The following is a 22,776-nucleotide window of genomic DNA, read 5'->3' as shown; positions in this document are numbered from 1 at the left end:
TTGCCTGGCTCAGGGAATTGGAGAAGGAAACATATTTTTGCCGTTAATTTAAATAAACACTGATAAATAGATGTGTTTGTATGTGGGGGATGAATTATTAAGCAAGATAATGTTGCTGTATACTTCTTTTCAGAGCAGTATTCCCTTTTCTCATCCGAGTTGTTCAAACCCACCAAGAACAGACCAGGTTAGGGTGGTTTAGAGGATAGCAGGCTTTGCAGGCATGAAATCCTGATTACAAACTGCCTTCCCTTCCCTTCCACCCTGACCTGATTTTGCTGGCCGCTCCCTTGCAGACTGTAAAACCCGAGTCCGCGCAGCGTGCTGCTAAGCTACCCAGGGCTGGGTTTCGGATGAAGCACAGCGTTAATCTCTGCTTGGAGCAGGAGGGGAAAACGGTGGGTTGTGCTGGTGCTGGGGAGGGACGGGCCAGCTGCACGGCGTGGGCTGGCGGGCAGCTCATTCATCCCCCACTCATCAACTCGTCAAGTGTTGTTGTTCAGCAGCTACCTTTCCACCATTCACAATATATTACCCTTTAATGTTTGTGCTTTGCCGTAATTGATTTTAGCCTTAATTTAAACACCTTTCTGAAAAGGCATATGAATCATAAGTGTTTCTAGATAATGATTACACAGTGATGGATATACAGAACATAGAGTCACATAGTTACCGAATGAGTTATGAATGTATATATACATACGTATACATAATAATACGGTTTTATAAACTGGATAGTCACACAGTGATTGTATAGCAGATCATTTTATATTGTTTTGCATAACGCCATATTGACTGGAGTGGAGAAGGGTAGGAAATGAGAGGAGCAATTATTCAGCTAACCAATGTAATTATTTCTTGTGGATTTTTTCTGTGCAATCCAAGCACCTACCAATATTGGTGAATGCAAATGCTCGCATCACCTGTGAGGAACCAGCTCTCCCTGCTCTACACGAGGGAAGGGGGGGGGCAGAGGGCTGCCCCCCGGCAGGACCAAGCTGACCCCCACTGCTCAGCCCTCCTCATCTCTCCGGGATGTTCAGCATCTTCTTCATTGGTCCCAAATGCCCTTCACGGGAAATACGCTAAACTTGCATTGGTGGAATATATGCCCAATGTGATTGTGAGTACTTTTAATACTATTCCTTCAGCTATTATTTATAAGACAAATGTGTATTCACTTATCCATTCTCTGGCCAAGAATTATTTTACTTGTCAAAACCGCATAATAAGATACCATTTAATCTAAAAACATACAGAGAAAAGTTTGCAGCTATTCTATCTAAATATGAATTTTGATGGGCACTGTAAGTTTTCCAGTGTGATTACCTCACCTGTTAATACACTCATGTCACAGTAGAGTGACTTAGATCTCTTAAAGAATCACCATCAAAAATATTAGCAAAAGGTGATTTTAATGTGACTTTGTAAAAGTGTGACTTAACAAAGTTCAATGGCAAGGTTCACTCTATTACTTGTTATATGGGAGAAACATAGAAAGGAAAATTGAATTAGAATCAAGTTAGAATGATTCAGGGACCGGAGATCCAAAAGGGTAAGGAGACCCTCCCGTTGGGTCACGAGGTTCAGAATGGACCCCCTTGCTTTCTAAACTCCTGATGGAGCTTAGGTGCGGCTAGATCCAATCTTAGTCCCAGGCTTGGTCAATGGTTTATGTCTAATGGAATTAATACAAGGGTAAGGAAAATCTGCTGTTGAATTACTCAGCTAGTTTGTCGGGGAATGAGTGATTATGGATCCTACATGAATTTGAGGTAGCAGCAATTTAAGATTTATTAACACTATTACAGTAAATCACAAGATTAGGTTATATGATTTTTCACAATACTTAATCATCAGCCAATTATCAGAGTGATTTAATAGAATTTGCTATAATCAACACTACAAAGTTTCCTAAATCAAATCACACACACACACACACAGATATAGAGGTTAACCTATGATCAAGATTTTTCTCTTTGCCAATTGTAGTAAATAATTGGTACCAAATGATCTTTGAAACTTCGTGAAATCTAACTTTAGTGAATTACTCACTATTCTCCTTCATCAGCATTTGTCAGCAGACAATCTTTGACCCCTTCTTCTTCGTCAGCATCTATCAGCAGATGATCTTGGAAATCCTCATGAAATCTACTCTTTGCAATCCTTGTGAAACTACCCTTAAAAATCCTCACAAAATCTACTATTTAAAATCCTCGCGAAATCTACCGAGAGGCATCCCAACTCTGGGGGAGATGCTGGGTCACAGCCTGCTGTGATCCCGGAGCGCTCAAAGAGTCTCACTTAGGATCGCTATCTCTAAGATCACGAGATGATTGACTTTGGTCAGTATATTTCCATTCTGGCCACGATTCTTGTCAGGTAATTCTGGCACCTTCCAGGGCGGGCCATGATCCAGGCAGCAGGAGTTTCAGGTGTGGTTAGGGAGTGCCGAATCGTCCTGACTTGCTGCACTGTAGGCAGGACAAGAAGGTACCAGATTGTCCCAGCTCACTGCACTTGCAGCCAAAACAAGAACACAATGTTGGCTGGTCCTGACATCGCAAGGTGGCCCAGGGGGTCTGCACCACCTCAACTCAGCATCTTAATACACCGCATGCAGAGGTTATTAATCACTGATTCATTTTATAAAAGTCTATTTGTTCTGATGTGAAATTGTTAACTTTCAAAAGATATGATTCTATCTTTCCACCTCTTTTACAAGTAAAATGAACAGGCAACATATTTTGAACATGAATAAGGCAGCTAGATATTTTTTTCAAAGGGAAAACATAAAGGGAAGAGAAAAAAGAAATTCCCACTAGTTGTTACTATTAAAAAGCTTGTTTATAGGTGATGTACTAAAGGAAACTACTCAAGAGCAGTTCCTTGTTACACACAGGTTATGCAAATGTTGTCAGGCTATATGAAACTTTGCCTTAGAGCAGTCGTGCAAGCTAAAGTCATCTCTGAAGAGATTCAGATGGCACAAATGGATTTCCCAGTAATTATAAAAATAGTTGCATATAGGTAGTCAGTGAATGTTCATTTGGATAGCTTGTTCATCCTTCCTCTGTGTGCACTATCACTTATTTCTTCAGAAAACAGCTTGTGCTGAGAAGTGCCATTTTTCTGCACCCAATAAAGGGTACGTATAATTTCTCTGAAATTAAATGAAAACTGAAACTTCAAATCTAGGCTCCCTTTCCCATGAAAGGTTGGACCAATCGATCTTTCAAGGTTCCTCCCAACCTGGGCTGTTTCATGGTTCTGTGATGTGACTTGCAGTGTCACTATTTAAACTGGTTCGGGACTATGTTGTAAGACAGGCACCGATCCAATGACCCGATACTGCATGTAGGCATCAGGCAGCGTAGTGTTCAGGTGATGGGTTTCACTCTCCCCATAGGCAAGGTTGTTGTACATCTGGGGTGAAATCCTGTCCTTGCTGAAATCAACTGGAGCCTAGGAAAACAGGAAGAAAGATTGAATCTTTTGTTATTTCCCTTCCAGCAGAAGAGTAATGTAAATCTGGTTTTCCCATGTGCAGGAACTCCGGACAGTGCTGATGTGATACTGTCCGCTCTAGTCTTTGTTGGGGTTTTGGTTCAGAGCAGTCCAGGTGAACAACTGCATATTTAAAAGTAATCATCATTCACATCTGCTACAAATTGTTTGCTATAAATTGCATCACCATTTCAAAGACGGGACTTGAATACAGTCAGCGCAATGTAATTATTTACTGCGTGTGCCAGCTACATGTATCTGACAGAGCAGGCCTATGGAGTATGCAGACATAGGTAAGTCGGGTTTTGTGCTGCTTTCCTCAAAGCTAGTCAAATGAGAGGTAGTTGATTCTTTTTAGGTTATAAATAAGAATCCACAGCAACAATTAGGAGCAGACAAAAACTTGGCTACATGCTTGTTCAGTGGATGTGCTCTAGGACCGGCTCCACAATATAGTGGAAAATAGTGGGAGATTTTGCAGAAAAATCAGCATGTCAGAATCAATAGCTGTGATTATCCTGCAGTAACTACGCTTAATGGTCGTGGGCCATGTTCTTCAGACTGGATTACGGAGGCAAGCATGTGAGTGTCTGCTGCGAGAAGATAAAGAGCACCAGTTGAGTGGAGATGGCGGTTTTGCTAAGTAATCGACTTCCTTGGCTGCCTTCTGTAAAAAGCTGAATTCCTCCGGTAAAATTTCTTTTCACAATGAGTGAGTCAAGTGGAAATACAGCATGAGAAATGAGAATAGGCTTCTAAGGTGTGCAAAAAAATGTTCATCCTATTAGCAGTTCAGGGACAAAAAATAACAAGTCTAGGCACAAGATTTGAAGATGTGTAATGTCTTTAAGGCATCCTCTCAGATTTATAACAGCCCTTTCGTGTCTTAAAGACAACCATAGACCAGTTCTTATTGTTTTACTTTCTTTGTGACAGTGGAGAGCTTCACATTGCTGTTAGTCTTCCTTTGCTGTCCATGTTGGTCAGGTATGGCATCCTGCACGTACATATGGCAACATATCTATCTCGGTCTCAACCCAAAGATACAGCAAATGCTGCTTTTGCTGAGACAATTAAAGCACACAGAATTGTCCTTACATTTGGCACCTCTAAATAATAGGAAGACACTGTTTCAGATTATACATGGTTTTCTTCTATAAAAACTAGAAAACTAAGCAACACGTGAACCAAGAACTGAGTCGGGTTTATTATCTTCCAGTGATTTCAAAGCCTTTTTGTTGTAATTTGACATTCTAAAAGCAAACACTTTATCTGAATCTTTTCCATTATCCTGCACAGTGAGACTTACTTAAATCTTAAATGTGAGTAATATGGAAGGGATTGGATCCAGGATATATCCTTCAAATGACGGAAATATAGAATATATGAAATGAAATATGAATACATGAAATTCTTTGGAATGCCACTGTAGTGAAGTGTGTCTTTTATCTGCCTTTTCCTTGCATCTCCATTGGTACTAGTACATAAGCAGAGAGACCAGGACCCCCAAGAGGGATCTATCAAATGCAGTAAGCATTGGAGTGGTTATCAAAAATTATTCCATTAGATGCTATTACAAAATACTTGAGACATCAACGCATTGGGTGAGATGCGAAGGTGTACTATACACCTGGCAGTGTATAGTGCAGCTGAGGGCCACCATGGAGCAACCCCTTTGCATTTCAGTCGAGATGTGCAGATCTTGTTCCTGGAAAGCTCCAGTGGGGACTGGGTGGATTTTACAGTCCTTCCAAGCGATAAACCCAGCCCAGCATCAGCAGAAGTGTTTCCTGAGCTGCGAGTTCTTTTCCCAAGGTATAGCTCATTTTCTTGCTACACGAGCACCATATAAGCAGCGTGAGGATGGGAAGGACAGTGTCAGCCTCCCGTGACCCCTCTCAGGTGCTGCGCTGGTGGGGTGGCCCGGGGTGGCCGCACCACGCCGAGATCTCCCCCCGGGGAGATGTTTAATAATATTATTAATAATGTATTAGTAGTGGTACTACGGAGCAAGCAGCTGTGAGGTTCGTCCAAAAATCTGGCTATTGCTGGCAAGTGCAACGTGAGACATCTGTGTGCCAAGTTCGTGTATTTACATCAGCCAGCGCAGCTCCATCTGTAACCTTTTCTTCCTCTTTTAAATAAAGAGGTCATTCTTATTTCTCCTGAAAGATTCATTATAGTGAAGGACTGCAGCACAATAAGATTTGCCTGTTTTCTAATTTATTACTAATATTCCAAACAGTAGTGTATCAGCAAGCTAAATGTTCTAGGCGATGAGCACAGATGAAATCACGTACCAGCCCTGGTAGCAGTCATATGAAATGAGTTCTTTAGTTATTAGTTTGGGTGGAGAATTCTATTTCATGAAAGCCTTTGAGATTTTTAAATTTTATATTCATTCTGCAGAGGGATGAAGGTAACTTCTCAAATATTTTCACAAAAATGGAATTGTTGAAATGGCCTTGTCTGCCAGCTGCACTTTCCTAAATGTACTATATACTGACCTGAAATGTGGTACCACTCCGTGTAATCTGTGTTCTACCTGACAAAGAGCAGAGATCTCAGCCATAGATCATTCTGAGTTTGGAGTAGGAACTAAAGCTGGGTCTAAGGTAATGTCAGAAACTTCAGAGAAATAGGATTCTTCTCTTGTTCTGCCTTGTGGCTTATTTTCATCGTGATAAAAAAAGCAACAGTGGCTGGTCACACACAGCACGCTGCCAGGCTGCAGAGGAATTGCTGCAAGGAAATGTGTTATTTGTAAAAATGCCAAAATACATTACGGAATGCCAGAATATTTTCATTTGGATTTTTTCATAAGTTTTAACATACTTACTTCATTTAAAAGAGCAAGTCAGTACTCAAATTCCTCCAAACACACAAATACTAACCCGTGGCACCGATCTGCTGACCCGGGCAGGGTACGAGTTAGCAGCTCAAGGACCAAAGGGGAACAACGCTGACACTGAAATGTGCCAAGCCCTCAGCGGCGTTGGCGGGGAGTCAGAGCGCGGCCGCTCAGCCCCCCCGGGACACAACCGTCCAGGGGCAGAGGGGGCGGCCGGGGGGGCACGGGGTGCGGAGTGTGCTGCGGCTCAGCCCTGAGCCCCGCTCGGCTGCGGATCGGCCGATGAGCAGTCGCTTTGTGCTTTCAAGTCACATACTCCTTTTTGTTTGATTTATACTGGTTTCTGCTTGCTTTTTTTGCATGCATTTTCCTTCTCTGAAATGCTAACAATCACTCCTGACTTTAGCGTGCAAAGAAAAGCAAAAGAAAGCCCCCCTGAAGGGGGGTGTAGGGAGGTGGGTGCTGGTCTCTTCTGTCAGGTGGCTGGAGATAGGATGAGAGGAAATGGCCTCAAGTTGCAGCAAGGCAGATTTAGGTTAGATATTAGGAAAAATTTCTTTACCGAGAGTGTTCTCAGACATTGGAACAGGCCGCCCAGGGAAGCAGTTGAGTCACCATCCCTGGAGGTATTCAAAAAGCGCGTAGACGGGGTACTCCATGACATGGTTTAGTGGGCATGGATGATGGTTGGACTCAATGATCTTGAAGGTCTTTTCCAACCTAAATGATTCTATCATTCTAAATCAAAATAAAACCAAGTTATGTGTGTGGGGCTCTGAGCAGTAGCCGCGCTGGCAGAGATGTTTGAGATGGTGCTCATGAAATACTTCTCCACAGGGAACAGGAGGCTGGACCCAGTTGGCCTCTACTGCAATCACTGAAAAAGCTCATTCACACCAGCAAGCACAGGTTTGATCTCTCTCCATCCGTGTCTTCACCCTCAGTGTTTACTGGTTTGTGCTGGGTGGCTGTGGGAGGAGGTGAGCCCCCAGAAACGGGGCTGGCGGAGCTCCCCCCAGCACCACCGGTGCCACCTGCCCTCCTCTGCCATCGCTCCTCTTGTCCCGGAGAGGAGGGAGAAGCCCCAAAGGGATGTTACTATTTTTTGTTGTCAGATAAAAGCATTTTCTGATGGTGAGTGTTGCAGAGGAAGAAGAGATTCAAAACTGCATTTTGAATGGGGTTTTGCTGGGGTTTGCAACGAGTACAGGGTCACGGCGGCACTGTACGGTCTCTGCCAGATTTGCTCCCTGCTCTGCCGCCAGCCCTCGCGGCTGCAAGGGCTAACCCTAACCAGTGACACGAAAGAGCTCTTAACTTTGGGCAGCACCTTATTTATACTGTAAAGGAGCATTATTGCTTTTCATTATTTTGGGGGGGTGTGATGCTTTTCCATGAGAAACGATGCTGAAGTTTGTTTTTCTGTTGAGAATACACCAACAGTGCGTCTCTTGCCAAGTGGCGGCAAAACAGTGTGTGGCTACCCATGGATGCAGATGTTTGGGTGGGAATTTTGTTTTCTTTGTTTTGCTTTGCTTTGTTTTCACCAAGCTTTAAAATGTTTTTGTATAAGAGGCTGGTTAAACTGCAGGCTAATAACTTAGTTGTCTTGGTTAGACGTGCAGGTCCCTCTGTGGCTGGTTATTTATTTATAAACTTGCCGTCTCTGCTATGAAAAGATTTGTAATACCCCAATAATAAATGCATTCATCACCACATCTTCTGTAATCATTACAGTTCCTGAGCTGCTATTTGGCACTCATTAGCTGAAACTCCCATTCACCTATAATTTATGAGAAGCATACAATTATGTGTTATCACTACTTCAAGTGATTACTACACTGTATGTTTTTAAGATAATGGCATGAAACACTCCATGATGAATTACACCTCTCTAGGTAGCTTTGCTTCTGTCATTAACTCTATTATTTTACTTACACCAACCTGGAGAGGATTGCGTTGCAGGGTTGGTATTACCTTCTCAGAGAAGAGTCCCAGGTCAATACTGATCCAATAAAGGACATGACACAGCACACAATTATCTCCTGCCTTGCGTGTCCTATCTACTCATGGTGTAGATATTATTATAAGGAAATCCTAAAATCCAACCTGTTTTCACTTGGAAAGAATGTTTTTTTCATTAAGCCTTGTTAGTGAAAAAAGCCTATTCAGGAAGAATATGTGAAACATAAAACCTGAATATGAAGAAATCCCCAGAGCCCGGGCAGCTGTGGGCGGTGTCATTGGTCTGCCTGGAGAAAGGAGAGGTGAAGTTATCACAGCTCCGCTCTGGAGCAGGAGCACCCACGCCTTTGCCTGTAGACATTTTTTTCTCGCTATGTTTAATGCGTTTTAGACTTAACAGTTAAGCAGGTAGAGAGGACCTCACCGTTGCATTGATTCTGCGGGCAGACATCATAAAATTTCCCGATGGTAGGAGGCAATGCAGAAATTAGCAGGGTCACCGCACTGCATTGTCCCAGTGGCCAGCCTGGCAGCAGAAGGGAGACTGCGGTATGGGGAGAGACAGCCGAGGCAGCCGGGACAGCCTCCTCGCCAGCACAAGGGCATCATCTCCCATCCCTCGGCAGGCTGCCGATAACGGGGTCCCCGGGCAGCGCGACGTGGAGAATCGCCCAACAGAGCACAGGTCTAGGGGGTTTTCCTATAGCGTTTGCCCTTCGTCCCTATCACACCTGCCTTTTGGTTTAGTCTTCTAAAATATTACAGAGGCAAGTGCAGAAATGCAAACAGAGCAAGTTTCTACCAAGGAGGTCCGTCCACGTGGGAGCCCGCGTTTCCTTGTCTGGCCGCACGCCTTCCTCCTGGGGACGAAGTCCTGCGGGGCCACCGGGCAACCCCGGGTCCTTCTCCTGGGCTGGAAGCTCAAACTCGGGCGGATATTTGCATTCGGTGTGGTGATACTCCAGTTTTCTCCTAGACGAAGGGGGTCGGGGCTGCTCTCTGCTCCCCGGGCGCCCGCGGTGTCTGCTGCCCGCAAGCCTGTGTCACTCTTTGCTGTAATGTGCTGCAGCTGGCGTGAGCCCCGCATCGCCATGGTGCTGTATTCATTATCAAATTACAGCATTTGTGTGGATGTTGAGTATAACAGCCATCCGACACTCATTATTTTATCCTGAGTGTCCGTTACTGTAACAGTCTCCCGTTGTAAGCCCTCATTTTTTTGTCAGAGCTTATTGCGTCAGTGAAGAAACCTTTGTTTCATTTTAGCATTAAAAATAAAGACTAAAGTAACTGTTCTGAAACTGAAATAAATGCACTTAATTAGTATCATGGCTGTTTTAATTCGGTTATATATTTCTGGATGCTAAAATCCTTCAATAACATGCTGTGATATTGAAAATTTGGAAAGTAACACTGTATGTTCACGGACCCGATGTTTTCTCATTCTCTAGACATGATCCTTTGCCTTGCCATGGTCTCAGAGCTTATGTTGCTTTTTATTCCTTTAATTTGTGTTTCAGTGTTGTGTGGCAAAAAAGCAGGGCGAAAAAAATTGCCATCTGGGTTGGCTTTCACCGTCAGAAGAAACAGCTGACTTATCTATTCCTATAAAATAAACATGATTGGCTCTCAAATTTTCGAAGGCCCCTCTCCCTTAAAAGTGCAGAATAATAAAACCGTGCAGTGAAATGTTTCCTTACTTTTCTGCACTGGCAATTTCTTCTTCATAATTTCTGGAAGACAGTGTTCCTATATCATAAATCTTTAGAAATTAATAAATATCAAATGCAGCAGCCAGCCCCTTTTTAATATTTCAAATAGTATGATTAAGCTGGGAGTTACTCTCTGAAAATGAAACTAAGACTGTCAGAACAAATAATGTTGTGTGATATCGTTTCTGAGCCTTCAAAGAGAAAATATTGTGTGCTTCCATGAAATAATTAATTAATAGCTAATAATTCTTAGCTTTACACTATACTGTTTTGTTCATTTTAATATGAAAATATATCTGTGGAAAAGGGTGGGAATATTTTCTTATAAATAAAAACAACAAATAAATTTATTGCAGTTGTGATACTAACAGTTTCTCTGTCCCTGCCATGGAAGAAAGCCGCTTCTTTGTGGCAGGAGGGAAGTACACATTATGGTCATGGCTGGTAGTTATGATGAACGTTAGAGGCCAGGAAACCCCTGTGAAAGAGGGCTTTCACCTGGCTTGGATGGATTGGCAGGTCCTGAGGATGAAACCCATACAGATTAAAGTTCAAATAATGTCAGCTGTAGAGCAAATTACATTTAACATCTGGTAGAAGTAGAAGAGTAAACGCTTTTACTATTAATTACTCATATTCTACTGATTTTCCATTTAAAATGTTTCAGATTTAGGGACTAATCCATGTTTTATCTGGAGACAGATTTCCTAGAATAACTTAAAGCATCTCAAGGCAGACGAGTTTATAAAATCAAGAAGCTGGAGATGTGTAATGAAGAAGATATATTCTGCTTTCTCTCCCAGTCGTTTTGTCCTGCTTTCTCTCTCTGCCTTGTCTTTTGTTTCATCCGCAGGCTGGCAGGTATCTGGCAACTTTGTCATGGCCAGCTATCGAGCAGAAAATCTGACGTGTTCTCATGGTTAATAAACAACACGTCGATTCTCTGGAGCCGTGGAAGTGGCACAGGAGCAGAGCAGGGAGGTTAATTATGCTAATTACTCATGAAAATTCAGGTAGCGCACATCCCCATTTATTTCAGGCAGTTTGCCAAATAAAAAGCTCATACTGTTATCTGCTCCTTTTGGAAAAGTCCATGGGTCAGCAAATATTTAAAGAATTATCTTGGTTTCTCCTTAAGTTTGCAGATCTCCAGTTCTGAGCTGCTATTTTAGAAAGCAATGTAATGGACTGCTGAGAGTCGCAGAAAATAGAGGGTAGTAGGTTTGGAAGAATGTCTTTATTTAAAGGAGGTGATTACGAATAAGTGTATTGATATGGTGCTAAATGAATTATTTGACTGCAAACACTGGGTAAAATGTCTCAGGCGTGGTTAGTCTGTTCAGGTTGGAAGGGGAGGAGATGCTACGACATCGTTAGCTCCTTTGCTGTCAGTGCAAGAGGTTAGTCTGCTGTTTGCCCAAAGGTGCCTTGGAGCAGGGGCTGTGGGAGGGATGAGGGGAGGCTGGAGACTCGGTCGTACCCCCGCGCTGTGCCGGTAAGAGCAAGGAAGGTTTTCCTGGAGGGATCCCCCCTGGGTAGCAATCCCCTGCCCGAGCAGCGGCGGAGGGACCCGTCTTCTGTGGCATCTGCTGCCTGATGCTTGGAGGGAGACTGGCTTTGGAGACTCTCCATCCTCTACAGGGGAGACACACTGCATCTTTGAACCTGAAGGGAAAACTTGCTCTGAAAAAGGATTTGGTACCAACTACGGTTTATGGTGCTTAAAAAGCAGAATGCACGCAGAGCAAAGCTCAAAGGAAAAAGGCTCGTTTGTGCATGTTAACACCTCAGTGTATAATCAGAGCTCTTTCTGCCACTGACATGAAAAGAAAAAGAACAACGGAGACGTTGGGACTCGCTGGTTGTGGAGAAGGAAAACTGGTACCAGGGTGCGAGGAAGGAGAAAGGGTTTGGCAGACGCTGCAGGGGGTTCATAGGGGAACAAAACACAGTTTGCGGTGTTTGCAGGACCTACATTAAACGCTGCAAAGTTCACGAATGTTTGCTGTCAGCTGGTGGCTGCGTAGAGAGAAAGAAACTGAAATCTGTATTTGATCGATTAGCGCCACTTTTCTTTAATCCTGACTGGCCTGGTGCCGTTTCAGAAACGGAGCGCACAGGAATTCACGGTGGGTTTGGTATTTGCCATGAGCAGGAGGGCGCAGGCGGCTCGGCACCTGGCGGGAGTTGGTGCTGGAAAGGTGCACGTTCAATATAAAGAAGCCTCATCACATCTCAGCCGAGTGCTGCTGTCATTTTTTGAGCAGGAGGCATTTTTAGACGTAGATCTAAGGACTTTGACATACAAAGGAGATGCCAGGCAAAGCAAAGCTGGTTATTTGTTTTAGGTCTGTTTTGGCTGCTGTGAGACAGAGTTTTGGGGTTCTGATTTTAAACTGTTTTAAAACAACTGCTTGTGTCCCCTGTTTTACATAACTCCTGTTTATCAGACTTTCCAGAAAGCGCCTGTGCAGGTTTCTGTCCCATTCACAACAGAACAGTCTCCCTCTGCAGGATAATTTAACATTTGCATGTTTCATAAATAGTGTTGCTTCTTGGGGAAAAAAGAAAAGATCTTCCTAAGATTAAGATTTTTAAACTCTATTAAGTCTTTCTTGTTATTAATATCCTATATGCCTGGCTTCCCAGGTGCAATTCCTCTGTAATATTTAATGCTTGCTACACTTCGGAGATAATTTAGCTCCAGCGGCTGCAGCTGAGTGCTGGCCAAGTCTGCTCCCCAGGCGACCTCCCCATCCTTGTGTTCACTCTTCCAGGCCTGGCAGCGGGTAGCACAGGTTAACTCCCTGAGAAAATGGTGAAGTTGGGGCTGCAGCATCTTTACACTCCGGATACACTGAGCTTGTACCGGCGCACGCGCTGCTGGGGGCGGATCTCGAGCCGGGGCTCGGCATGCAGCAGCCCTGTCACTGGCCATCGATGCACCGGCTCCCTGACGGTCTGAGACTGTTCTGTAAATAAAATCAGAAAAAAGCTGTGATGATAATGAGCAGCTGTGCAGTTTTTTATGCAGAATTCCAAGCTTTGGGCTATAGTAGACATGAGAAAACTCATTTTGATCACAAAAGTAAAAGGAACACCTATAATTGCACCTGAGTTATTTTTATTGTTTGGAGAAGTTTCCTTAGCGTAACAAACTTTTAAGATGTTATTCGTAAGAATCTGTGGAGAACCCGGAGAAGACATTTATCAGATCAGCAGTAAAAGGACTTTGCAAAAGTTCTTAGCAGGCTTCTGCTGTGATTTTCTGGTTCTGGAGCTTGGATGTATCATTTTATGTTCTGCGCTTCTAGGTATTTTTCTAGGCTGAACCCTGACCCTGGTGTTTCTCTCTCCCCTTGCTGCTTAGCTCAAAGCCAATCTCCTTTAAAGCTGAAAAATTTTAGCGACACTGTTTTTGCAAAGGTCTTCTATGTTCTGAGGAAAGTGGCTGTAACTCAATGCCAAAACCAATTTCACTGGAACAAAAGTTGCTGTAGTAAGCAATAACAACTCTGTTAAGTGCTTCACATCTGCTTTGGTGAACACTCACCCACTGCAGGGTGATAGAAAGGGGATGCTGTCATCCCTTGTGGGTGTTACAGTCAGCTCCTCCAGCACCCAAAGCACCAGCTATATAAAACTGTAAAAATTTTCAAGTCAAATTCTTCTAGGTTTTCAGGGAAAAGAAAGGGATTCCAGGACTTTCTGTAAATGAGATGGAACTTTTAACCTGAACTGCAACAGGATTACTGGTTTTGGAGACACGGCCTACACAGAAATGAGTCATATTCTGACCTGGAATATGTGTCCTACCATTTAGGGGACGTGTTCTACGGAGGAAGCGTCTCACAGTATGTCACTTGGTGTCTCCTCTCAGTCACAGATGCGTTTTGAACGACTCTGAAGCTGGGCGGCCCAATAGCCCCAGGCGGCCTTTCCCGGACGTTCGGCTCTCCCGCAGCTCCTCGTGCTCACCTCCCACAGTCCCGCCTGGGGAGGGAGCGGAGCAGAAACGGATGAGGTGGGAGCACGAAATGGAGTCTCGTGGGGCTGAATGGGTGTATTTAAAGGGTTGCGTGGCTTGAATTTGCCTACAGATTTATAAGGCAGTTTTTAACTTACTTATCCTTTTGGCTTTGCAATCTGGGTCAAGTGAGCAGTTGCACAAGAAGTGAGGATAATGGTAGCTTTCGGTCCTACTTGAATGAAGATTTTTTTCATTTTAAGTACTGCCCAAGTACTATGCGGATGTAACCCCAGAGAGTGTATTGAAGGCTCTTTGGAGATAGGCATGTGTCAAAAATTCATGCGATATATGGAACATCAGAAAGCTTTGCGCGCAATCCCATGCGGTTTGTTTCAAGGGCAGTGAGGTGGGCGCTCCAACCCTGGCTGCACTAGGAAGGCTCTTGTAGAAAGAGACCTTGTGCAGTTTTAATTAAGCAACTGAGAAGAACTGTTTTTTACTAAGATTAATAGGTCTATGTTTTAATTATGGGGAAATAATAGACTAGAGAACTAGGAAAGTGGGAGGTATCAAAAAGAGAGGATTAAAAACTTTAAGGAAGCTGTGTGAGACTATATTTTTCTGTACTTAACAAATTACAGAAGACCATCCCCATTAATAATGATCAGAAAAATAATAAAATACCTTCAGCCATATATGACAGCTAACATTAAAATCTATTTTTTATGCTTGTTGGGTAGAGAATTTCTGATTACAATCATCAGTTAAAAAATAAATGGTTCTTTTTTCCAATCTTCTAAGTTTAAAAATAGAATAATTATCTTCTGACTTCAGCTATAGTTTAATCAATACATTTCCAAGCAATGTAAAGGTAAAAAGAACAAAAGTCACTTTTATTTAATGATTGTTATGCTTTCTTTAATTGTCCTGCAGTGTTATTATTAACTTCTAAAAATAATTGGTCCTATGCATAGATTTTAAAAATTACATTGGAGAAGAGGCTGCCATGATGCGCAGGAAGTTCAAAAATAAACAAAATTTAAGGAAAGAGAATAAAGGGGGAAGAGAGGGAAGGCCACTAATATTTGCAGTTTCTACTAGTTGTCATCTTTTCAATAAATTATGTCCCATATATTTCTGTAAGACGTGTTCTGTTGTTGGACTTTATTAAACATCAGCATGCTTTGGCTTGAATTGTCTGCCAGCGATGGGTGGTGACCGACCACGGCTCCCTCAGGAGACCTCTGGCAAGAGCAACTCTGCACCTTCAATAATGTGATCCCATGGGGATTTGTGTGCGCTGGTCTAGAACTGTGCGTTGATCTGGCGTTGTTATTTGATGTATTTATAGCACTTAAAACTAGGAGAAGTTGAGGAGTTGGGCTCTTAGCTTGAGGCTTGGGCTCATCCTGAGGGACCTGTGGTGGAAGGCTGCCTGTTCTTCATGTGTTCACATGAAATCAAAACTCTGCTCAAACTCACTTCTCAGGTTTGCTGAAAAGTTGTGTTTAAGTTTCCTGAAATGTTTGCAAGACTTAACGGGCAGATCTTTCTGGAGTGCAAACCCAAATTTTAGGTTTTTAGTAAAACTTAGCTTGGCGACTCCTGTTTTAGGATTTGTAACGTACTTTGCTCAGCTAGACTGCTGCAGTCTTAAGGAAACAGAGGTTGTCCCAGAGGGCTTTGGTCGTCCTGTGCACGCACACCCCGGGCGCAGAGCGTGGGCATCGCACCGCCCGGCGGAGCTGCACCCCGGCACGTGCGCGGCCAGGGGCGGCCGTGGCAAGCGGCCCCCTTCAGCTGGGCTCCCGGTGGTTCTCGCTGGTCTGCTTTGCCAGGTCTTGCTGGTTTTCCCCCCAGCCCTCGCTCGCGAGATGCCTGGGTTGTCACTGAGGGTGCCCCGATCCCTGCTGGCGCAGCGGGGTGGAGAGGGGTACGGACGGGGAGAGCGTGCATGTGCAGCGAGGCAATTTGTCTTCTCGTCGGAGCGGAACCATTGTGGGGTTTCAGTCAAAAGAGCCGTTATGTTTCTAGATATGTTCATGTTCGTGCAGTGAAAATAATATAGGGTTATCTCTCATTACCTGTAGCTTAAAAAATAATGTTAAAATACTGTTCTTAGTTAAAATGAAAAAGTACATCCAGAGATCGAGTATGTGAGAAATGCAATTGTAGGGAGAAGTGCAGAGGTTGTGTACGAGGTCGGTTGTGGTATCGCAGTCTGAGTCCACGCGCACCGGTCAGATCCCACGGGCTTGCTTGGGGTTCGTATTTTTGTTGTTCTCGGTGTTTATCCTTTGCAAATGTTCATCCATACAAAAGTGGTTGGTTAAGTCACACAAAACATATGTGGAAAGACTGCTCTTTCATAGAAAATTATGAAGGTAGGGGGAAAAACAAGACCCAGCCTTCATTTAAAGGGAAAAAAATCCTTATTTGTCCTTATTTCTGTTCCTCTGCAATAACTACAGTGCAGAAGCATTGCCTCCAATGGCCCGTCAACACACGTGGGTGAATGTGTAGTCCAAGCTGCCTGCAGAATACTTTTGAGCAACAAATGCATTTTCAGAAATGAGAAGTGATTTGCAAACAGCAAGGGATTAAATTTGTTAGATTAGAAAACATTTCTGAGGTGAATCATTTGATTGCTTCTTCCATGGAGTAAATATGCACTTTATCTGTTGCATCTCACATGCGTAATGGGAAAATACAGCATCTTGGCTGCTATTTAATTTGAAGGCTATCCTGTGCAAAATATTTCAGCCAAATTCTGCAACATTTTCAAATCAGTTCAATTCCACAGTGTTAGGGAACTTGCATGGCTTTTGAGTAAATGTAGAGAAAAGACTGCTTTGGGCTATTGAAGGAGCCTGTCTGAGGTAAAATATTTAACCTATTTTCAAAGAACCTTATTTGGAATATCATTTTTAGTTTGAAGCCAGTGTGCTTCCACAGTACAACATTCTTCTTCAGGGTCTGAACAAGACTGAAATGTTTTCTCCTAGTTACATTTTTAGAAATACCTTTTGTGACTTATTTTTTCATCAAACTTGAAAATCCTCCTCAACAACTAAACATATGTTCCATTTTTAGTCCTGGGTTTTCATGTTTTATACGGCAATTGTAGACTGCATACTTTTTGCTAATTAGTGGGACATAGAAAAAAGTTGGGTTTTGCAGGTTTTCATCTCTGTCCATGATAACTATGCACCTACAAATTAATAAAACAAAATTTCTTATTTGTTTTAGAAAGTTATTTTGAGAAAATACCTTTGTATATCAAATAAAACAGCAAGAGGTCTCATGTTCGTTTCTGCACTGGTGTATCTTGCCTTTTCTCAGGAGGAAAGCCTTGATATCAAAAGGGCTGTGTTTATATGGGAAGTTTTTGGCAGCCTTTGGGGCTTTCAGAGCAGGTGCCATGAGGAGGTTGTGAGGATGCTTTGGAGCTGCCGCGATGGCATCCCTGAGCCCTGCCCTTCTCAGCATGCTTTTCATGTGCTTTGCTTCACATCTGATAAGAATTGCACTTTTGTCTTTTAATTAATAATCAAAAATTTCAACTTTCATTCTGTCCTTTTTTTTTTTTTTTTTTTAAGCAAGGCTAATTTTCTTTCTTACAAGCTGCACAGACAGCAGGGAATTGGAGGCTGGTTTTGTGTGCTGGGAGAGGAGGAGGCTGGTTTTCTCTTCTGTGGGAAGAAGCCATAGTGCTAATGCTTTCTTGCATGTTTTTGGATGCATGCACGTGTAAAAACAACGAGGGAGTTATGGAAAATGGTAAACAGTCACTGAAACTACGGGCTACCTTCAAAAATATTCATTTATAACTGACTCTATCCAGCTGCTACAGAAATACCAGTAGAAAAGAAATGCATTGTAGAAAAATGTCAGTGAATCTGAGGTTTCTCTGCTTCTCCCCAGTCTTCTGTTCATTAGAATCAATTTGAAAATGTTCATAAGACTTTGAAAGCGGCTCCTTGCCTTCTCCGAATGGGACCAGACCCCACAAAACTCCTCCTGCAGGGATTCACAGATGTCAGCTGTGCTCTCCGTCCTCAAAGTGATGCTTCCCCATGACATCCCAATTCTCTGCTATATAAACTGTGATTTTTTATCCCGTATCATATGCAGCTTCTTGCAGAATTCTTTCAGATGTCATGTTGAGACCATTAATTAAATGAATGGTTATATTCATGATCCATTTCTGAAGAATTTCAGCCTGATGCTTCTAGTTTCTTATTCCTGAAGGGAATGTCATTTTTCCCCTTAAACAATACCACCATATGCTTCTGCTATGAAATCACCATTTTCTCCCACCTGACAGTTTCCATAGTTGTGCTATTTTAATGTTTTATCAAAGAGATGAGATCTATTGCATTCTTTTCTTCTGTTGGATTTCGTTCATGTAAAAAAATGCTTTATCAAATAAAAATGTCTCATTAGTCTGTTGCACTTTGTATTACCTTCCTTCAACTTCTAAAGTTGTTTTAAAGCCTTAAATTCTATTGTGGGCATGGTGGTTAGCCTAAAATTTTCCTGATTCACTCTCCACTTTTCCTTAAATGTAGATAATACATTTATGATTTCCCAGTCACATAGCATCACTTTCAGTTTGTTTAAAAAAAAACCACATGCTCCTGGATTTGCAGTTTCATGCTCTCAAACGTGACTCCATTAAGGTTCTTCTCTGCCCTTGACTCCATTAGCTGCTCTGCCTTTTCCCACATGCTGGATGTCACCTTCTTTATGGAAAACTGGAGTATAATGCTCATTTAGTTTTTGAGCCATAGTTAAATATCCTTAACCTCAGTCCAGAGGCCAACTCCCCCCAGTATATATACTAGGCATGATATCACGTGGTATGGAATACCCCTTTGGTCAGTTTGGGTCAGCTGCCCTGGCTGTGTCCCCTCCCAACTTCTTGTGCCCCTCCAGCCTTCTTGCTGGCTGGGCATGAGAAGCTGAAAAATCCTTGACTTAGTCTAAACATTACTTAGCAACAACTGAAAACATCAGTGTGTTATCAACATTCTTCTCATACTGAATCCAAAACATAACACTATACCAGCTACTAGGAAGACAATTAACTCTATCCCAACTGAAACCAGGGCAGCTGCTCACAAAAATCATTGCTGTGGCTGAAGTTCAAGAGGGCATCCCAAGACTGTCGTGCCTAGCAATTGCTTTCACTGTCAACCACCGCAAAGTAGAATATAGGCTGCATCGTCCAAGCATCAGTTGAACACACAGTTAAAATGCCCGTGGGATTGAGAAGCGGTCTTTAGCATCCTTTCTGTCTCCTGCTCTCCCTCCTGTCACCAGTGTCACTCCGCTCTTTCCAGACGACAGAGAAGTTTGATGGCTACTCCAAAGCTATCAGTTGCATTGAAAATTAGAGCATCTCCTGGGACCATTTTTATCCTACCAGCCTGCGTGCCGCTGAGTGGCCGCTCCTTCAGCTCCAGCAGCGAGCGGGGTTCCTCAGCGCCGGTGCAGCTTTGCATCCTCCGGCATCAGCCTGCTCCCCCCGGCCACCGCTCTGCCCGTCCGAGGTTCGGGAGCACTGCACAGCTCGCCTCTGCGGGGATCCCACCCCCACAAACATCTGCTTTCCTTCTTATTTACTTCGCTGTGCTAAGAATTGCTGTCAAAATTATTCACTGGCTTCTTACCACTTTTTCCACAAAGTTTTAGTAATTGCGCTTGATGTCATGCTGTTCTTAGGACTTGTCAGTGACATTTGATAGTATCCTTCGCAGTGCAGTTCTCCCCATCCCAGTGTGCAAGTGAGCAACTTAAGATGGAAAGCTATTTTAGAGAGAAATTACAAATGTTGCCTAATACGCGATGCAAAATATTGACAACAGCAGCATATTGCAGTGCCTAATTACCTTAGTAGAAGGTTATGCTTCTGTTACGCCTGGGTGGCTTTTTTTTTGGTTGCATATCTACAGAAAAGATTTTCAATTAACATTGACCTTTAATACTGCTACTGGTTTTTGATTCTACAGATGGTGAAACGGACTACAAATTAGATTTTGCAATATACCTTGTTCTTTATATTTCTCAACAGATTAGTTTCAGTTTGCAGTACCTACACCGGAGCCTTCAGCTCGCAATTCCCTCGCAATCTACAGTGCCATGTTCAAACCCCCAAGATGTTGTGTAGAAATGCTGTCAAACTCTTCTGATATACATGTTTTCATTCTCCAGCTGTACTTTGTACTCATTTAAAAAAAAACACAAAGTCTTTATGGAGGAATATTTTTGAACTAAAATTTAGAAGGAAAGTAATCTGTCTGAGGTGCATTCGCTTCGGATTGTAGGGGTGTTGTTTTTCACCAAGCTCCAATTAAAGTAGCTATTACACCCCAAAGAACACTATTTTTTGTTATTGTTCTGATAATAACTGAAAAAAAGCTAAAGTATGGCATAATAAACAAATCACATTCGAGTCAGTACCATACCAAAGATATTTTAAAAAAATAGTTAGTAGAACTATGCTATATTTCATTGTTGTCAGCAGGGAAATCAATGCTAATTGAGTGTATGTTTGCTTTAAACATATGTTGAATGTCTCGAGTATAAGATTAGCAATGGCAAATATAATAACCTTATGAAAAGCAAAAATATTGTTTTGGATACTAAGTTGTCATTAGAGATTTTGGTGGAAAAAGTCCCTTGGTTCCTTAAGTAAGCAAGCAGAAGTTTAATGTCTTAGGAAAAGGGTGGTACTTTTGCACAGGCGCACATGCCGACTCCTGATCCTTACGAGCTGAAACTGGAGCAGAAAGGGCTGCTCCGATGAAGTCATTGAGTCCAGTCCAGAAATAGCTGAGACTTTCTACTTACTGCTCCACTGACCACTCACAGCAGGAAAATCAGACAGGAAGAACATAGCAGAAAAATATATCTATGTTTGTTGTGTGTTTGTAAGATAGGCTTTTGGTTTTATGATGATTTGTGAATTAACGAATGACTCATGTTTTGAGGTTCAACTCCAATATATTATAGCTGTATTCAGTCTAAAAATCAATAGCAAGTTAATGGTATTTAAAAGCTCCTACATTTTCATACTTACGGTTTCACCTTTTTTCCCAGGTGTTACTTGGAAGATGGAGCTTCAAAAGGTGCCTGGCTGAATCGGTCGAGTATTATTTTTGCTGGAAGCGATAAGTGGTCAGTAGATCCTCGAGTTTCAATCGCAACAGCAAATAGAAGAGAATATAGCCTGCAGATACAGGACGTAGACGTGACAGATGACGGTCCATACACTTGTTCTGTGCAAACTCAACACACTCCTAGAACGATGCAGGTGCACTTAACTGTACAAGGTATGTGTTTAAACCAATTGCAAAGTGTTATTGGAGATGTACTAGAAAAGCCTGTGTTTGTAGATGGGAAACATCAGCTAAGCACGTTTTAAGGCTTTTTTTTCTTTCTTTTTTCTTGGATGTATGTAGCCATAGACTCTATATGCCATTGGCTCTGGGCCCCTGCAAATAGATAATTAGCCCAGAACGGTCTCCAACTTGCCAAAATCAGCTTTAAATCCTCACTCCTACTCTTCTGGCAATTGAACAAGATGTAAAAATATAAGAGGAAAATAGTCCAGTTCCCGGCAATGGTACTGTGCAGTTATCTGTCAGTTTGGTACAGGTCTCCTGCATGGCTCAGAATTTGGTTGTTTTGCATGGTAATTCAGCCTAGTCACCATGTAAAAGTGAATACTCAGGTGCTGAGTTCACAGAAGGTTGCCAAATATTGCCAGAAACATCCTTGTTTCCTTTATGATGCCAAGACGTGTTCAGAAATAGCCAGTGCTGCTACTGCAGCAGGCCATGGAAGGGTCACTGTGGATCAGGACCCAACTGTCCTTGGGGACGGAACAAGGCCACCAGACATGCTTTGATGATCATGCAATAAAAGTATCACATAAAAGACGCCTGATGGATGCAGTGAGATAGATGCCAGAGCGCAGTCTGTCATACACAGTTTGCAGGTGGCATGGCCATCAGCTGCCCTCGCACCCCAACAGCCCGGCTCCAGATTTCCTACAGGACTATTTTGATGAGAGTTTTAAAGGAGGAAAATGAATTGGTTTGTGGGCTCCTTCTGAGGCAGTTCCTCGAGGGCAGCCTGGGAGAAAGCACAAAACCGCTTCACCCCACGGTGCTCCTGCGTCGGCGGTCAGGGTGGCAGGTCGCTCCTCGGAAAACTCGTCCCCTTCCCGGCACAGCTCAGGGGCAGGGAAGGATGCACCAGAGCACTTTATACCCCATCAGCAGCCCCACAGCCCTGAAGGTCTTCTTGCTGTTCCCATGGTGCTCAGCTTACCTGCCTGTGTGGATGTGTCCTACCCACATGAAGCTTTAAGTATGAAGTTTTCTGTAAATTTTAGTGGCGTTTAAAAGATGCAGTATTTGAGCATTGCAAGTGTCTTCTCTGGTGTGTGCCATCACAAGCATTGTCATAAAAACAAGAATTAACTCATCAGCTTAAAAAAAGCAAAGCTAGAATGCATAAACCAATTTTTCAAACATAGAAATAGAAATTCTATTAGATTCAGAAATTTAATATAAATTAATTAAAACCAGAATAAACAAGTGAAGACAAAGTAAGCTGATTTTGCATTAAAATCCATAGGTTTTGTTTCTTCCAGAGCAGTTTTCTCACAGAAATAACTAAGATCCCAATATTGTTACTAAGAACAGTCCATTTATTTCCGTGAGACAGTTTTTGTTATAAGCACTGCGGAACAACAGTGC

The 22,776-nt window shown here is 42.7% G+C and overlaps 1 protein-coding gene across 3 annotated transcripts in view; it reads left to right on the top strand.

The window, feature by feature from the left end:
* Positions 1-22,776, top strand: part of NEGR1 (neuronal growth regulator 1) — a 297,771-nt gene that overhangs the window by 118,546 nt on the left and 156,449 nt on the right. For all 3 annotated transcript variants that reach the window (XM_030033013.2, XM_030033015.2, XM_030033014.1), the window contains exon 2: positions 21,110-21,342. In XM_030033013.2, the coding sequence (XP_029888873.1) occupies positions 21,110-21,342 (233 nt within the window). The remainder of the gene's footprint in view (positions 1-21,109; positions 21,343-22,776) is intronic.

Source organism: Aquila chrysaetos, chromosome 12 (genome assembly GCF_900496995.4).
Source record: "Aquila chrysaetos chrysaetos chromosome 12, bAquChr1.4, whole genome shotgun sequence".
NCBI lineage: Eukaryota > Metazoa > Chordata > Aves > Accipitriformes > Accipitridae > Aquila > Aquila chrysaetos.
This window is presented reverse-complemented; position numbering and strand designations above follow the sequence as displayed.